Below are 18,353 nucleotides of genomic sequence, written 5' to 3' on the forward strand. Positions count from 1 at the left end.
GAAACTACTTTGTTTGGCCTTCCAAAAGAGGACACGACTAGAAATCAGTGGTTAAGTTGTATTTACAACACTGTACCAGAACACTTCAACCCAAATATTCAGATGTGTGCAGCACATTTTATGGAGGACCGTTGCTGGCCAATCACAGCACACCTTGCTTTTTCAGACCGATGAGCTTTGTAAAAATCGACGCGTTTCAAAAAGGCGGGGCATAGAGGAGAAACAATAATGTACAGTATGTGGAAAATAATGTGTTTTTTTAACTTTAAACCGCATAAACACATTTCATTACACCAAATACACAAAATAATGTTCATTTTAGCAGCATCATATGACCCCTTTAAACTACCAATAATGAATACAGTAAAAACATTACTAAATTAATTCACACATTGTAGAGTTTTATAGATTTTTACCTAAAATTCAGCACCAAAAAATCAATTTGGGGCCCTTGTGAAAAAGAAGTCTGCTTAGTAGTTTTGAATGTGCACTTGTAGTGCACTTCAAATCTTAATAGTATATTTGTAAGAAAACATGTTAAACTATGTTTCTTAACACACTTAAGTGCACTTCTAAAAGGTGCACTTTGTAATAATGTTAAAATAAAAGTTTTACTTTAAAGTGCATTTTAAATTATTGTTTTAATAATTTTTTCTCGTGCTTTAAATAAGTACTCTTATTTTGATGTGTTGACAAATATACATGTAAAGTACTTTATTATTTTAACTGTAGTCTGTTATTCAATATTACATTTAAAGTCAATTTATTTTAAATGTACTAATTGCAAGTTCATCATTATAAATGTGTAATTACAAATATACTTTAAACAAATTTCAGTAGAAATGACATTAAAGTATATTTTAGTTGACCATAAATGCTTGTTAGTATTCGGCAGTACCATATTTAAAAGACAATAGAATTACATATAAAGATGTGCTTAAGTCCTACTTAAGTGGGTTAAATAAGCAAGTTTAAGTTTAGTTGCATTTAATATAAATTTCAACTTATAATAAATGCAGATAATAAATGTTTTTAATTGCAATTAACATTAATTTAATTGCATGTCTGAAAAGATTACATTAAGTTTGCACTTAAGTATATTATTTTAAATTATATTATTTCCATATTAAATGCTCTTTTTAAAAGTATTCTAAAGTGTACTTCCTTTTCCCAAGGGGCTGCTTGAAATAGCTGTAAAAGATATCACACATCTGAAATATATCATAGAATCTATTCTCCACCCTGTTAACTGAAATATCTAAGCTCTTTCCTGAACCCATATCACATTTTAGAGCTACATGCTTGCTAGCTTTGTCAGGTCAATCTTAATTCCTTTTGTCTACTCACTCAAATGGCAGGCATTTCGGCTATGCATGACCTGCAGCGGCAGGACACAGATCTTCAGATGCAAATATACACGTATGCAGTGCTTCATTCACTGGAGACTCCCTCAAAGTAGTCTTGCATAATCAGACTTTTGACTATCAGCAGAAAGTTTGGTCCAGTTTTCATCTCAGTCTGACCAAGAAACACCCTTTTTAATGTCTTTATAAGAAACGATTTCTCTAAATTCTTCAGTTGAAAGACATTATATAGTAATTATTTTGAAATAGACCACACTTTGAATGAATACAATAAAATGGTTAAAAGCGTAATTAATTATTTTCAGTGTAAAGCTGACGTGTGTAATTTTTAATGTTAAAATACTTTCTCCTATCCCAAAACCATTCAATTTCAATGAAAAGTGATTTCAATTGTTTAAGTGTAATACTGTGGCTCTATTAAAAAATGTATCTGTTTGTTTAAGAAATCTCAGCCAGGGCAATATGTAAAAATTTCAGCCTATATATCAGGCCAATCTCTTCCATTTTGCAATTACTTGCTCAGTTATTGTCTTAAAATTGAGCCTGCAACATATTATTTATTTATTAAAAAATGGATTGTTTTTTTTTTTTGCACTGTTTTCTCACCTGTACATTTCATTGAGCTTCTTTATGTTTAGGATGAATGGTTTTAGGTTTATGTTTCAATTCAATTCACATTTATTTGTATAGTGCTTTTCACAATACAAATCGTTGCAAAGCAGCTTCACAGAAAATGAAAGTTTCTACATTACATTTAGGAGTAGCTTATCAGTGGAGACTATGTCAAGGTGATGTCCTAATGGCAGATATGTACAGAAAAAATCATGCAGTTAGTTAATGATATGTATTCAAACAAACGGTGAACATGATTAAAAGCAATGATTGCAACCAAACATATAAAATTTGGTAGTTTTGTGTGTTGGTTCAGGGTTGGCGTCATCTGAGGTCCTCGGAGGGGGTTGGCATTCTTCTCTTCTCAGGCATTCGGTCATCTCAGATCTTTGTAAGGGCTGAATCCAGAGTGAAGTTGTGTAATTCCCAGTTACCTCGCGATGCCCATCCCGTGGCACAAACAGAGAAGCAAATAGAGAAAAATTAGCGTGGCTGCTATTCAAACCAGGCAAAGAATGATAATGTGTTCAAACCAACTTGTGCATTTGATCAGATATGGCTGGAGTACAAGGTTATAATGAGATACATTATGTGAATGCTTGGCTAAAGAAATGTTTTTAATTTAGATTTAAACAGAGAGAGTGTGTCTGAACCCCGAACATTATCAGGAAGGCTATTGCAGAGTTTGGGAGCCAAATGTGAAAAAGCTCTACCTCCTTTAGTGGACTTTGCTATCCTAGGTACTACCAAAAGTCCAGAGTTTTGCGACCTTAGGGAACCTGAAGGATTGTAGCGTGATAGAAGACTAGTTAGGTACTCAGGGCCTTATAAGTAAGTAGAAATATTTGGTAATTGATACGGAACTTAATAGGTAGCCAGTGCAGAGACTGTAAAATTGGGGTAATATGATCATATTTCCTTAACCTGGTAAGGACTCTAGCAGCTGCATTTTGGACTACCTGTAGCTTGTTTATTGAAGATTGTTTAGGTTTACTTTTCATAGATTGATATGTATCAGACGTGACGTGACCGTGCTATGACTGTTTGAAACCTGCTTCTCAAAGCCAGTGCTTCAGACAACTGTTCAACAAACATTTGATCAATATTTTCCCCCAGTTCACGCGCACACATTCACACTCACTTTTAAATGGTTTTTGCTTTCAGTTCTTTATGTATTATTCATGCATTCTGCTGATGTTTTTCTTTTGTACCATTGTGTATCCTTTCAAACACACAATAGCCTAATTTATTGAGTTTTTGGATGGAGTTAGACATCTGTTCTGTCAGCAGCATATGTTGACTGCATATACGATCATCTTAGTAATATTATATTTGATACTATATTGAGTAGACCAGGGCTGTCCAAACTCGGTCCTGGAGGGCCGGTGTCCTGAAGAGTTTAGCTGCAACCCCAATTAAACACACCTGAACCAGCTAATCAAGCTCTTACTAGGCATACTAGAAACTTAAAGGCAGTTGTGTTGAGGCAAGTTGGAGCTAAACTCTGCAGGACACCGGCCCTCCAGGACCGAGTTTGGGCAGCCCTGGAGTAGACCATTTTTTTTCTTGTGTAGTTTGGCAATAGGATAAAAGTAGAATGGATGTACTGTACTTTCACCGACTCGTCTTGATGAATCTCACATACACAGCTGCTAAATTGTTTTATTGTCATTTAAATTTCAACTGTGAAATACAAACTAAATGTGCAAAGTGCAAAACACACCTCTAATGTACAATCTGTGCTATATAACTATTACTGCTAGTTTATTTTATAAAGAACGTTTTATCAATTTAAGATGGAAGTAATCATGATGGAAGCACTTGCCTTTAAATGCCTATAAATGGTTTGATAAAGACTTCTGTGGCAAAATTGCCTGTAATGTCACAATTGAAAGCACTCAGTCGTAATCTCTCAGTTACTGAATGTGCTGCAGAAATCCTTTATCCAGTAAATCTGCACTGCACTACACTTTAAAGCTCACAGCGGAGGTTAATCTGAACATATTGTTAGTATTATAAAAGTTGCCTAACAGGGAAATCTGGTTATTGTCCTCAGGTGGGTGAGATTGAAGGAGACTGGCTGCGAGAGTTCTTCACGGTGAGTTTGTTGCCTTTCACGTGTCCTTCATTCAAACACACACATTTGATGCTGCTCAATGTAGCGTAGTAGAAAAGCTAAACACAAGCTGTTTTTTTTAAATACTGTTCTAATAGTCACACAGACATTGTCAGAGCTCTCCATCTGTTCAAACCTGCTATAAACACACACACAACACACCTTTGCAGAGTGAACTTTACTCTGCTAAATGGACACTGTAAACCTAAAGGTATTTGTCTCATTTATACAACCTGTCTTTTGTGCACCATAAATCATGGTATGTTATCTGTTGTTGTCATGTTGTGAGCACCAGGAAGTTAAATCACAGATTTGATGATTTTCCTGCTAGGTGTAATGTGTACACGATCTCTGTTGCCTCTTTTACATTTAATTGAAATCCAGCTGGATCTAAATGGGCATGACACTGTAACTTTTGTTATGTCAAAATACATTGTCCAGGGGGCGTTTCATCAATACTGAGGCACAGGCCCCCGAACAAAAAAGTGTGCCCATATTTTGATACTCTTTTTTTTTTTTTTTTAAATACTGTTTTGGATATAAATGTATATAAATCATCTTTACCTGCAGTACAGAGTCATTCACAAGCTGCACATGCAATAAAGAACTGCTTTGTCAATAGAAGACATTTGCAAGTTTTGTTTTCTACAATAGATTGTAGGTACATATCCACCTCATCCAGTGCTCTTTTTGTTTCTTGTCTTCTAAAGTGTCCTGTTACTATTTTGGTGTTAACCGCTGCAAACGATCCAGTGCGTGAGTGAACTTTCCGAATGAATCCAACTGAACCATAAACAGTTTCAGACTTTTTGCAAACCTGCAATTTCATGGGTGAAATCCAGTCATTTCTATAGGATTCCATGCATTCAGGAGTTTCATGTGAGGGCAAAAAAGTTCCCCATGTCACTCATCTCAAAGTTGTTCACATGAATTTGGTGCACTAAAAGCTGCTTAGTTTGAAAGTGACTTCTGTGTGAGTTGTGCTTCATTGCTACACTATTAACAAAGGACAATTTTTTTGTCTGCGATATTTAGCTGAAATATCACTATTGTGATTGCAGCTTTAGGCAAGTTTTTTTTTTTTTTTATAACAAAATGTAGTTCTAAATGGGTCATTGTTTTTGGTGATGTACCTTTAAGTTGTCTGTGCTTATGGTTTTGCTTATGAGTCTTATTTTTGTGCTGCTCTATCTTTAAATAACAGACTTTTTGATAAGCTGTGACAAAAATAATCTACACTGAAATGTTTTGGGCTAACGATCAGACTGACATGAACAACACAGTGTTGACCATATACCCACAGTACTCTAATAGTAAGACCTTCTGGGGTTAGGAGTGATATTATCTATCCTGCTCCCTTCTCAGGACAAGTTTCTGAAGACAGAATAGGCATCATTGACATCATTGTAAATGTGGAAGGTCATGTGTTGATTCATTCTGCTGAGGTAAAAAAATTGGAAGTGAAAGTTTGGAATGGAACAGTTTTGCTGCTCAGTTTTTAATAAATTATGAATTTAAGTTCTGTTTAAACAGTAGGTTTTTTATTTGAAATCAGTGTTCTTATATGATTCTCAGGATGTGATCCTTTAATGAATTTAGATGTGCAACAGTGGATAAACACACTGGAGAATAATGAATTGCATGTCTTATGTAAATCATATCTCCTTAGACGGTGCACATGTATAAGCCACGATTCATCGCCCTGCACTTTCAGGAAGTTGGTGGAAAGGACTATATGGTGAACATGGGCCACGCAGAGAACTTTTTCAGGTGAGAATATGGCAAATTCTGGACTACAAACTAGTAACCGTATTAAAAGTACTGTAGCAGTGCCATCATACTGTACAGTGTCAGTATCAGATAGTAGCAAACCACTGATTACCATGTTTGTATACCATGGTATTTACATATTTACATGTACTCTGAGTTTTTTCAAAGAATATCATGGTACTGCAATGTCACGTCCAAAAATGTCCAAATAATGTGATAGTACTACGATATTTTTAAGTATTTTTTGGGATGACAGCTATGTATTAAACAGAATGCTAAAAATTACAGTATTTATTGTTTTTATTTTAATATATATGCAAGAATTATATTGTTTTTATCATTGTTATAGGTCCATAGAGTCCTGCTCTGAGATGGCCGACTTCGACAGAGTCTGTGTATATGTAGACAGTCATTTCAAGGCTGTTGACAGTTTCACGGTGAGTGATATGGCTGTTGCAGTATCTGACAAGATGATTTCACTTGGTTCCTTAGTGATTTAGTTCAAAGGAATCACATCTTAACCATCATGGAATCTCTTAATGTGTTGACTCTTGCATTACCAGAGTTGTGGTTGGTTTGTATGTCCACTAGGTGGAGCTATATAACCATTTTAAGTTCTGCCAATACCCATCTCACTCACCTTCCTGTTATTGAAGTGCTATTCTTGTGTATAATCACAGCAGTGCTTCAAAGTTAAAGGCATAGGCCATCCACCTAAAATAAAAACGAATATTTTTTGCAAAAGTGAATGAGGACAGGGTCTTTCAAGGTCAAAAATAAAAAAAGCACAATAATAGTGTTTTATACAAGTTGTACACTATATTGCAAGTCTTCTGAAGCCATCCAATAGTGAGTAACAGACCGCAGTTATATTTGTTTTAGAACGTATAATTGTTCCCCCCCAGTGAGCTGTTAGTTGCTGTGATCAAATCATTGAGATGACTAGAACAGCATCAGTCCAGTACATGAACAAATCATACTTATAATTTCACCACTCTTGTGTTGATTTGAACTGGTCAAAGTGCTACAACAGATCTTAAAATATTAAGTCATGCAAAATAAAATATACACTGGGGTCTAAAAGTCTGGGAAAGACTGTATTGAAAATGAGGATTCAGAATCTAATTTAAACCTGCAAACAGAAAATGTTAGAATTCTGAAAAGAAAAAAAAACTCTCTAAAAAGTTAGACATCGTTTCTAAACAAAAATACAAAGACCTCTTGAGTAAGTCGATTCTTAGTCAGCTGCTGTCTAACAAAAGTGACGGACCAAAGACAGAGCCCTGGGGCACCCCTTTTATTTCTCAAAGTAACTTAGTAAAATCTGTAAAAAGAGAGAAGTTGCTGGTGTTTGGCAGGGTATTAACCCTCAGCCCACCCAGGTGAGAGGTGCTCTGTGTGTGTTTGTACGCTATGTGTTAGGTCTGTACCTTGATGGACTGGGTTAATGTGCAGGAGTGGCCAGGCAGCGGACCGAGTCAATACGTTTAACTCAAGATTAAAACTATTGATTAGGCCCCTCTCATCTGAGCATGATAAATAAACTGAAGGTCTACGTGTGTGTGAGTGAGTGAGTGTGTATTTGTTTTGTTGATGCAGGAGGGTTAGTGAGTTTTTCTTTACGTGGACCCTTTGCCAAACCTTCAGTTTTTGTTACCAAATTATAAATGCATGTAAAAATATTGAAATGCCACAAACAAAAATCATCTTTGTCAAACCAAATTTGGCCCTTCACATGAGCTTCAATGTGCCCACACACACATACACACACTAAAATAGAGATCAGCACACTCATAGCTTTACACCTATCTTCATCAATCAGGCCAGTGCAGCGTTTAATAAAAATGTATTGACTTAAAAGTGATTTTTTTATCTAAACACCATTTGTACGATGAGTGTGCCAGACGCTCTCTGCATTCACACACACACTCTCTTCCCAGTCAAGCGATGATTCACAACCCTGAGAAAACTAATTACAAATCAATACAGATGATGTGAGACAAATGAGAATGAAGGTGGGTGTTAACACAACCGATGGCTGTATGTGTGTATGTTAGAGTGTGTGTGTGAGTTCATGCACGCAGTGAGGACCTTCATTATAAAAAGTTTCAAAAATTTTAGCAAGATTAGATTATTTTATGCCATCACACAGTTATTTGTTTTGGCGATCAAAGAGACTCATTTTTTTCCCATGCCCCAGTGTTATTTCAAATACAGTAGATCCTTGTCAACAGCATTTAATGATACTTTACTGCAATATATTGGCTTTTATTTCTTTAGCCTCAAAGTGTGGAAGAATCTAAATCTGGAAGTATGCAATTTGAAGTCTGTCATCTTCACTTATAGGCTGACAAAAATATACATTACTGTTCTAAAATTTGGAGTTGGTAAGATTTTTTAATGTTTGAAAAACATTATTTGATTAAAAAAATTGAGTGTTTTTGAATTTTTATATCTGAATATAATTAAAAATGTAAAAAATGTATTCCTGTGATCAAAGCTGAATTTTCAGCATCATTACTCCAGTTTTCATGATGCTGATTTGCTGCTCAAGAAGCATTTCTTATTATTATCATTGTTGAAAACAGTTAAAAAACAGCATTTATACGAAATAGAAAAAATAAATAAATAAAAACTTGAAGTTAAAAACTTTAATCTAGATATCTTACTCACCCCAAACATTTGAATGGTATTGTATAAATATTCTTGATAGTCCATTTTATGTTTTTAAAAGTCCTTCAAAAACTTAAAAGTGTCACTGACAAAACATCTATTATAATACAATTAAAATTTTAAATGATTTAAAAAATGATAAAAAATAAATATAATATATTAATGATAATAAAATCATGTATCATTATATAAAATGCTAACCAGCCAAACTTTGACCCCTTGTTCAAAACAAGTTGTAATCCAGTCATTTCCCAGTGCAGTCCCATTCCCCGTCTCCGTGTCCCGCCAGAGCTGTTGCACTTGAGTAGTGCATGTGCCTGCTGTAATGTCCAGTCTCTCAAGACTGGTCATATAGAAAGAACTGTCATATCAAAAAAACATAATTTCTCTCACAAGATTTATATCTTTCTCCTGAGATGGATATTTTGAAGAAATCATAAATGTGTGTATGCGTTTATGGTGTGGCGTGCTTCATGTCATTTTTCTCTGCCATGCATGGGGCTTCTGTTGGGCCAACATCAGGGCTCTGTGTTAAATCCCTGTGTGATTGTTTTAATTTTCTGTCCGTATTGATCTCTGCGGGGCTGGATTGATGTGCGCTCACTGGAGCAAGCAGCTAGTACATTAAATCCATTCAGCGCGCTGGCAGAAAAGACGCAGGAAGTGTGTGTGTGAGGTTTGTGAGTATCGCATGGGCATATCTGGGTGTTGTTTAGGTACCAAAACTATGATGGGAGTCTATGATGGGAGATTTCAGAAAGGTAGTGACTGTAACAGTGTCTTGAAAGTCAGGGTTTAAAGATTATGATGTATGAGCTCTTCAGACATCGGGATCTCCGTGAACCCCTGCTTGTGCATGACTTTAAGCTGTCAGGTCATTAGCCCAGTATCCAATCAGGACATTATTAGAGCTTCAATCAGAAGATCACATGAAATCATGCATGATTGTTTGTTTGACTGATTGATTTATTTGATTTTAGGCTCTGGGAAGCATGTATTTCATCCACAAGTCACTGAAAAATATCCAACAATATGACTTCAATGGTAAGTTTTTTTTTTATTTGTATTTTTTATATATATATTTATTATTATTATTTTTTTGTATTTATTTTTTTTTTTACTAATATAAGGTATTATGGTTGAAGTCCAGGTTATATTGCAAAATCAGAAGACACAAATGTGTAAGGGATTTGTTTATTTTGCAAAATGTCAAGCTGAATGTGCATCATCCTTCTTATTACATGGCTATTTAGCAAATAAATAAATAAGCATGAAATAGTCCAAAGATATATAAAATAAAACAGTAATAGAGTGGTCAGCTGGTCATGCATTGTTACCTGGATGAGCTGAGATTTATTCAGAAGTATTTGTACACCGAGAGCTGTGTAATAAGAAATTATATTTTTCTTTACAAAAATAAGCTTATTTTTAGGACCATTAATATTTTTGCATTGTGACAATATTTTCTTGACAATTAAGCACATCCGGAAAAATAAAATTTTTTAGCATTTTAACATGAAAAATTATGGCATATTATCTAAATTGTAAAGTATCTATACATCATTAAAGTACTTTAGTACTGCCATTAATTTATACTTTGTATTAACTAACAGAAAATGACAGAATTACAGTCATGAAAAACTACTGAGAAACACCATTGAAAGTAATGTAAATGAATAATGTGAAGTAAAAACATTGCATACTTTACAGTAATGAGAATTCAAAAGTTCAAAAGTTAGGTGAATTTATAGACTTTGAGAAACAGTATTGGTTCTCAGAATGATTTATTACCATATATTACAGTATTAGTATTGATGTAAATGTTAAATAAAATGTTTGTTAGATGAATCGGATATAAATATTTAGTCCTTTATTTCCATTTAACATGTAAATTATATTTTGTACAAAAATAAAAAATTTTCAAATAGAAAAATTTGTAATAAAGTTATGAATTTCAGTGAAATTCACACATAATCTCACAGGTCGAAAAACAACACATTCACTGCCATTAGCAGAGAGATAAATTTCCACCCAACACCACACAAATAAATGTTCTCCTTCGACTCATTTAGTTAGAGTCTCTGATAGAACAGGATTTAACCTCAGGAGCTTTTTTTCAGTTGACTTCATCTGTTCTAGTCACAGCATCTCATGAATAAGCTCTCACGAAGAGGACTAATAGAAGAGCCATTAAGATCAGTGGACCAATGAATTTGGTGCCCTATCAAATCAGTGTCTCATAGATCCTGCGCTCACAGCCTACAGCCACGCGACAACTCCAACATTAGTATATTGATTTTACATTTGCATGTTTTTCTTACAATATGTCTTGTTTGTTTATTCCTCCTCCTTGTAGTGAACGAGTTTAAAGCCGTCTCAGGCCATAACAAGTACGTGGGTTCGCTGGAAGGAGTGGCTTCCATGGAAAAAGAGAAATTCCCTAAGAACTTTTGGCCTGATGTAAGTATTGTATTACTGTGTGTGTAGTGGTAGTTTTTATATTTTAAACCATTGTTGTGAATTCTTATTCACTTAAGAGTCTCATGTATCACACACTTCTGTTTTGACTACATTTTTAGGGATGCACCAGTTTATTTTACTCCTACTTGTATTGCTTAAATTCTCCAGTACAGCACATACAGCATTTGTTGCATAAACCTTGAAACACAAAGAAACACAGTAAGCAGAACAAAGGAGTTCCTCTGTACTATACTTGAAAATTACATTATGACTAAAATACAGTTATTTGCAATTCCCCCCCAAAAAAAGCACTGGTACTCTCTGGTCTCTAAAATTATATGAATGCATCCTTAATTTTAATATGCATATGTATGTGCATTTAATTACAGTTCAAGTGGTCCAGAAAAGGCTACATGAGGACACGATGGCTCATTCACAACCAGTATGTTTGCACACACACTTCTTCACCTTTCGAGATGTCCCTCATAATTTTCTTTACAGTCTATCGTGTATGTGTTTTTTGGCCTCAGCTTGAAGCAAACACGCTGTGTTAGTGGAATAGTGTGGCATCAGAAGTGCATTAATTGTAGACATGTGGCAGCAGTACAAATAGCAGTACAGGAACCTGAAGACTGAGTGATAAATGAATGGAGCCTGTGAACTCCATCCTATCAGCTAATGCCCCACAACAGTCACAGAGACTGACAGGATTGATAGACACCCCCTCCCCCAATGTAATAATATGTCTTGTGTTTATCTGTGTGTGTACAGGGGTTTAGACCTGGTGAACGTTCACCTGTTTCACGACGCCTCCAACCTCATAGCCTGCAACTCTAGTCCGTCAGTGTATTCGGCAAACCGCAAGAAAGCGCTCAGATACGTCATCAACAGGTTTGTGCTTCTGAATTATTCACTTGAATTATTCACATGAGTTTGTGTAAATTAATTCAAGCAATAAAAAGGACAGTGAATGCAAAGACAACATGAAATTACAATTAAATACTATTCATTAGTGCATGTTATATCCATATATTCATTAATGCAGAAAAATTATAAAAAACAAAAATGAAAATTTACTCACCCTCAGTCCATACGAGTTTTTTTTTTTATTGGAACAGTTTTTAGGAGAAATGTAGCACTGCATCACTCACCAATGGATCCTCTGCAGTGAATGGGTGCCGTCAGAATGAGAGTCCAAACAGCTGATAAAAACATCACAATAATCCACAAGTAATCCACACCACTCCAGTCCATCACTTAATGTCTTGTGGAGCGAAAAACCGCATGTTTGTAAGAATCAAATCTCAACATTAAGAAGTTTTAAGTCGCTTCTGGCAAAAATCCATAAAGTCCATAATTCAAAATAACACTTCATCCAGTGAAAAAGTCCGTCCCCTGTTGTCCTTTCAAATTAAAATCCACCAACATATTTGTTTCGGCTTGTAAACAATGCTTGATGTGTGTATATTTCTCACCTGATTCAAACAAGACGACTTTTTCACTGGAGAAAACAATATTTATAGATAGAGTACTCGTATTTTAGCCGGCATGATTTGAAGTTAAAAACAGATTAATAATGGATTTATTACAAACACACAGTTTTCACTTCACTGGAGTGGTGTGGATTATTGTGATGTTTTTATCAGCTGTTTGGACTCTCATTCTGACGGCACCCATTCACTGCAGAGGACCCATTGGTCAGCAACTGATGTAATGCTACATTTTTCCAAATCTGTTCCCATAAAGAAACAAACTTATCTGCATCTTGGATGGCCTGAGGCAGAGCAAATTTTAATTTTTGGGTGAACTGTTCCTTTAAACCAAGGCCATAATGGTGGAGAACAATTATATTACGCTATAATATCATAGTTCACTCATGACCAAATCAAAGCCTGAATAGGATTGAGTCCTGGCTAAAATTAATTCCAGCTGAATATTCTCTTACACACAGACATACATCACAGTTAAATGCTGTGTCATGTCATCTTTCAGCAGAAAAGACATTGAATGTGACGTGGTTGGTGGTCTTGTTTCAAACTCTTGCTAATGTCTTGCAGGATATCAGATAGCAGCTACAGTCCTCTCCCCTTCTTCTTGTTTGGGGATTTCAACTTCCGCCTTGACACACTCAGTCTAGTACAGGTAGATCTGACTGATATATGTCATACATAACCACTGAACACATACACACATAAATTATATAAAGATTGATATGTGTATTTCTTTGTGTACAGAACCTCTCCATGTCGGCTGATATCCAGACGGTAAAAAAAGACTGCAGCAACGAGGTAGAAAAAATCATTTGTGAAGAGAAGGACAATGACCATAAGGTGATTATCTATTTTCAAAGCAGTTTAAAATAAATAAATAAATAAGTAAATCCATAATATGATATGCTGATTAATTAATCAATTGTAGTAAGACTTGAGTAATGGCAGCTTTGCATGACAGGAATAAATTACATAATTCAAATATATTCAAATAAAAAAAACAGTTATTTTAAAATGTGATAATATTTCACAATATTATTGTTTTTACTGCGTTTCTGATCAAATAAATGCAGCCTTGATGAACATAAGAGCCTTTTTGTGATATCTTTTGTAATTGTGACCATTATTAATATTTATTATTTTTACCATTTAAAAATTTACAGTTAATTGTTTTTCAATTGTTTTTTTTTTTTAAGTTCTTACAGAGCCACCAGGATTGTGACCATTATTAATATTTATTATTTTTACCATTTAAAAATTTACAGTTAATTGTTTTTCAATTGTTTTTTTTTTAAAGTTCTTACAGAGCCACCAGCAAATCGACTGTCACACTTGCTTTACTAAGACTTTGCAAACATAGATCTTAAAGGCTCTGACTTTGCGTCCAGTAGATGATTAATATTTTCTTTTTGTGTGCGCTCAGACATATCCAGTACACTGTCCAGCCAGATTTATGGTTTTTGGAGGGTTGATATTGACTTCTTGCCAGTCCAGAAAATGCGAGCTTGCATTTAGATCACTCCTGCAGACGTGCGCTTCATTTTTTTTGTGCCAGCAAAGTTGGAGTTACTCTCCGTTCTTTGCTAGTTTTTTATCCCCTGCCTTAACCCCTGTCCTTCTCTTTTCACCTCTTTGTCTTTCCTGTGTTTATTTTTTCTTTACTCTTGTTTTATTCCGTTCTCTTCCTTACCTCATTCTTTCTTCCTGTCCTTTTTTTAACCACTCCATCACTAGGTCCTCCTTCACATAGAGACCAAGTTATTTGCTTACTTGCACCAGGCCGTGTTCAGAGAAAACAACGGAAAAGAGGTCTGAACTTTGACTAGAATTTCACAGATTATAATCAAAATAGCATATCAATAAAAATGGGTCTGTGCTTATGTATTTTTCTGTCTTTCAGCTGCTGAAGTACGATAAGGAGATCTCGGCATTCCTCGACGTCATCACAGAGGAGGAGATCCACTTTCCTCCCAGGTGAGCAGCTTGAAGAAGTCTAGTTAAACAACATAAAGTGCACAATATTCATTAGTGCTAAATATTCATCAAAGCATAATATTGTTCTTAGCTTCTGAAAGGCATAAACTTTCTGCAAGACCAAAATGTATCGTTTTAAACAACATTAACTAATCCTAAAAAAAAATGTATCATAGTTTCCACAAAAATATTAAGCAGCACAACTGTTTTCAACATTGATGATAATAAGAAAGCATCAAATCAGCATATTAGCATGATTTCTGAAGGATCATGTGACACTGAAGTTTGGAGTAATGATGCTGAATTCAGCTTTATATCACAGGAATGAATTATATTTTAAAATATATTCAAATAGAAAAGTTATTTTAAATAATTAGATTTATTTGTAATTTTTTTACTGTATTTTTGGATCAAGTTACAAGAGACTTTCAGAAACATTAAAAAAATCTTACCAACCCCAAACGTTTGATGCAGTGTGTCAGATAACAGAAGTCAAATGTCTTTAAAGGTCCCCTGAAATGCTTAGAAACACGCAGCGTTACTCTCTGTGTTGACGTCATTTTAACTGAAACAGGAAGACAGGCGGGACATATCAAGCAGCCCCGCCCCTTTTTAAAATAGCCAATAGCGTTCGTTTATATCACAGCTTGGGCTAGAGCCGTTCAGAGCCGTTGAGCTCCGTAAAGCCGCAGGGTATGCCAGCCACAATCTCATCCATATTGCTAAAAAATCTAGCATTCTGTGTAGAATTCAAATAGCTCCGATACATTTTGTGGTCTGCGCCGACTCGCGCATGTGATCCGCCACCCAAAAAACTTTAATTTTGATTTCATGGGGACTTTAAATGATGTATTGTAATTGTCAGTCCAAAACAGTGTGATGTTCATGTTGCGCGTATCTTGTTGTTTCAATGTTTTCAGTTATCCATACAGTGAAGACTACACTAAACCTACACAGTACATGAACACGCGATGCCCAGCATGGTGCGACCGCATCCTAATGTCCCACAGCGCCAGAGACATCATCCACCGGGTGAGTTTACATTTATTACTGTTAATGTGATCTTAATTAAGTTAAGTTTCTTACTTTTTACAAATCCAAGTGATTAAATGAATAACCAGTTGATTCATTGTTGGTTGTCTGCAGAGGCAGGAGGGTGAGAGTGGTGTTGTTTATAACACACTGGGCTCCAACATCTGCATGGGAGACCACAAGGTGTTCAAACACCCCATCTTTATTAAAATGAATAAACGAATAACAATGAATCAGTGAATTATATTTGCCATATTAATGTTTATCTTTTATGTCTTCTCTCCAGCCGGTTTTCCTGTTTTTTCCAATGAAGACAATCACACATTGACACACAATACCGGTCGAGTCAAAGGGTGAGGCATGTGATTTGTTCTGTGTTTGCTGGTTTTTAGATGTTTCTTATAAGCATAAAACTATCGGATTGTGTTTTGATCAATATATTTAATAAATATGGACAATATACCAATAGTTTTAATGTGCAAAGAAATACAATTAAACAAGATTGACATTTGATAAAATTTTATTTTCATATATGCTTTCATGAATTACCAAAAAATATTTTTTTTATATAAAAATAAATCACCAATATAATTAACCTTATTTGTTAAGGATTTAACGTTTTAAATATTATTATGCATGGTGAGCAGCTTTATAAAATCTTGTTTACCACTTGTAGTACACAATATTTAATAGTGCAAAATATTATAAACATAAAAATCAAAGCATAATATCGTTCTCAGCTTCTAAAAGGCCAAGATATATCATAGATATATAAAAAATACTATTCAGTAATTTTAGCCATTATTTTGGGGTTAGCAAGATTTTTTTTTTTTTAATTAAATAAATATTTTCATTCAGCAAGGATGCATTGAGTTGCTCAAAAATGACAGAAAAGACATTTCTTACATTTATCAAGATTTCTGTTTCAAATAAATGCTGTCCTTTTAAACTTTTTATTCATTAAAAAATCCTGAAAAAAATGTATCACTGTTTCTACAAAAATATTAAGGAGTACAGCTGTTTTTAAACATTGATAATAGGAAATTATCGATTTTTAGGTAATTCATGTAATTTGGAATCAACATGGAATATTTGTACTTTTACAAATGTATTCGTCCTGCTGCAGGGCAAGTGAAATAATGAAGGCAAAAAGGGGATTAAAATGGTTATTTTTACCACAGGTGACAAAAGCTACCACAGCTATATGTGACCATGGACCACAAAACCAGTCATAAGGGTCAATTTCTCGAAATTGAGATTTATACATCATCTGAAAGCTGAATAAATAAGCTTGTTAGGATAGGACAATAGTTGCCCCAGCGACTTAAGACTGGTTTTGTGGTCCAGGGTCACATATATACTTTAACTTAGCATGTTGAAAAAAGGTTCATGCCCACATTATTTGTCAACTACCCAAGTACACATCTCCTGTTTCTGGATGTAGTCCTAGAAAGGCCATCAGTCCGCTCAAGGGCTCTGTTCTGATCTTCCCCGAGGAGCCGTTAGCAGCCCCTTGGCCCTCATTTACTGTGACGCTGAGCTGAGATGAAGCACCTCAGTGCTGCGTGATTGAAGACGGGGCCCGCCGCTCATCTCCTGATCTATGTCTGTTGGATTCTCTGTCTCTTAAGCCTACGCAAGCAATTCTGTAAAAGCAGCAGTGTTCATTAATTACAGATACACAGAACACAGATCTATCCTGTATCGTTGTCCCCTATTGGCATTTTTAGGGCAATGATTTTGTTTTGCTGCCAGTTTTATGTGTGTTCTATAGGTTACGCTTGTCTAGGGTTTGGATGACTTTACTACTGCTGCTGGTCTGTCATTTAGTCTGCTAGTGGTGTTCAAATAGACTTAAATTATGGACATTAGTATTCCTAGATACTTAAATCAGAGAATTGGGGTCTAAAACAGAGGTAATAAGATTTTTTTTTTACTGTTTAATATTATGTGTAAGATCATACAATATACATTGTAAAACATTTCAGTTGGCTAAAACTGAAAATGTTAAAAATGTAATTGCTTTACTTTTTTTTTTTAAGTAAAATAGTTATACCATTTAGACCCCTTTGAATGTAATTACTGATCAAGAAAATCCAGATGAAACTGAAAATTCATAAAGTGGAGTAGAAATGACAGAAACTATGTTTAATGAGTGGAAACAAAGATGGTGTTATAATTTTTATAAATTATTACACACACCATAAAGTATCATATAAAATGATGTACACTATACAGTATAGTACAAGATACAATGTCCAATACAGAACTGTACACAAATTGTGATACAGTCAGACAGACAGATGAACAGGCAAGGCATGGCAAGTTTTTCATATATCATATATTATATATTTAATTCTCAATGGTAATTCAAAGTGCTTTACATTGGTTTAAATAGGATAGAGAAATAAAAAATAAATAAAAAGGCCATTTAAATACTCAAGAACATAAAAAATAAGTAATATAAAGGAAAAACAAAAACATTTTATTATTTAAAATTGATTAAAACTAATAAAATGGAATGAAATAATTTTAATATACGTTTCAAACATTAAAATATACAATGTTTCAAAAGACAAAATGACACATCACCTTTAAAACTAGCTTCTCTTCAATATTATACAAATATTATATATTTTATTATACAACATTTTCTTCAAAATTCATATATATATATATATATATATAAGTCAGTCCACACAGGAGTTTGTGCACCGTAACCCTGATAACTTTATCTACACGAGATAGTAAAATGACATGCATCGGCTAACTTTGTCCGTCTCATTGCACGAACACGAATTAACAAGCTGTTATGCTGCCGCTGGGACTGATGAAGTGTAGAAAGTAACAGCAGATATTAAA

General features: G+C 34.6%; 1 protein-coding gene across 1 annotated transcript in view; it reads left to right on the forward strand.

Moving 5' to 3' along the window:
• Positions 1–18,353, forward strand: part of LOC107723704 (type I inositol 1,4,5-trisphosphate 5-phosphatase-like) — a 30,592-nt gene that overhangs the window by 9,662 nt on the left and 2,577 nt on the right. The window contains exons 2-15 of the mRNA XM_016532447.1: positions 4,033–4,074; positions 5,762–5,862; positions 6,212–6,299; positions 9,516–9,579; positions 10,892–10,995; positions 11,385–11,437; positions 11,767–11,886; positions 13,053–13,137; positions 13,230–13,325; positions 14,220–14,294; positions 14,386–14,459; positions 15,380–15,491; positions 15,606–15,674; positions 15,778–15,844. Coding sequence (XP_016387933.1) covers positions 4,033–4,074; positions 5,762–5,862; positions 6,212–6,299; positions 9,516–9,579; positions 10,892–10,995; positions 11,385–11,437; positions 11,767–11,886; positions 13,053–13,137; positions 13,230–13,325; positions 14,220–14,294; positions 14,386–14,459; positions 15,380–15,491; positions 15,606–15,674; positions 15,778–15,819 — 1,125 coding nt within the window. The 3' untranslated portion in view covers positions 15,820–15,844. The remainder of the gene's footprint in view (positions 1–4,032; positions 4,075–5,761; positions 5,863–6,211; positions 6,300–9,515; positions 9,580–10,891; positions 10,996–11,384; positions 11,438–11,766; positions 11,887–13,052; positions 13,138–13,229; positions 13,326–14,219; positions 14,295–14,385; positions 14,460–15,379; positions 15,492–15,605; positions 15,675–15,777; positions 15,845–18,353) is intronic.

The sequence above is a fragment of the Sinocyclocheilus rhinocerous genome, unplaced genomic scaffold (assembly GCF_001515625.1).
Source record: "Sinocyclocheilus rhinocerous isolate Xijiao unplaced genomic scaffold, SAMN03320098_v1.1 scaffold311, whole genome shotgun sequence".
In the NCBI taxonomy this organism is placed as follows: Eukaryota; Metazoa; Chordata; class Actinopteri; order Cypriniformes; family Cyprinidae; genus Sinocyclocheilus; species Sinocyclocheilus rhinocerous.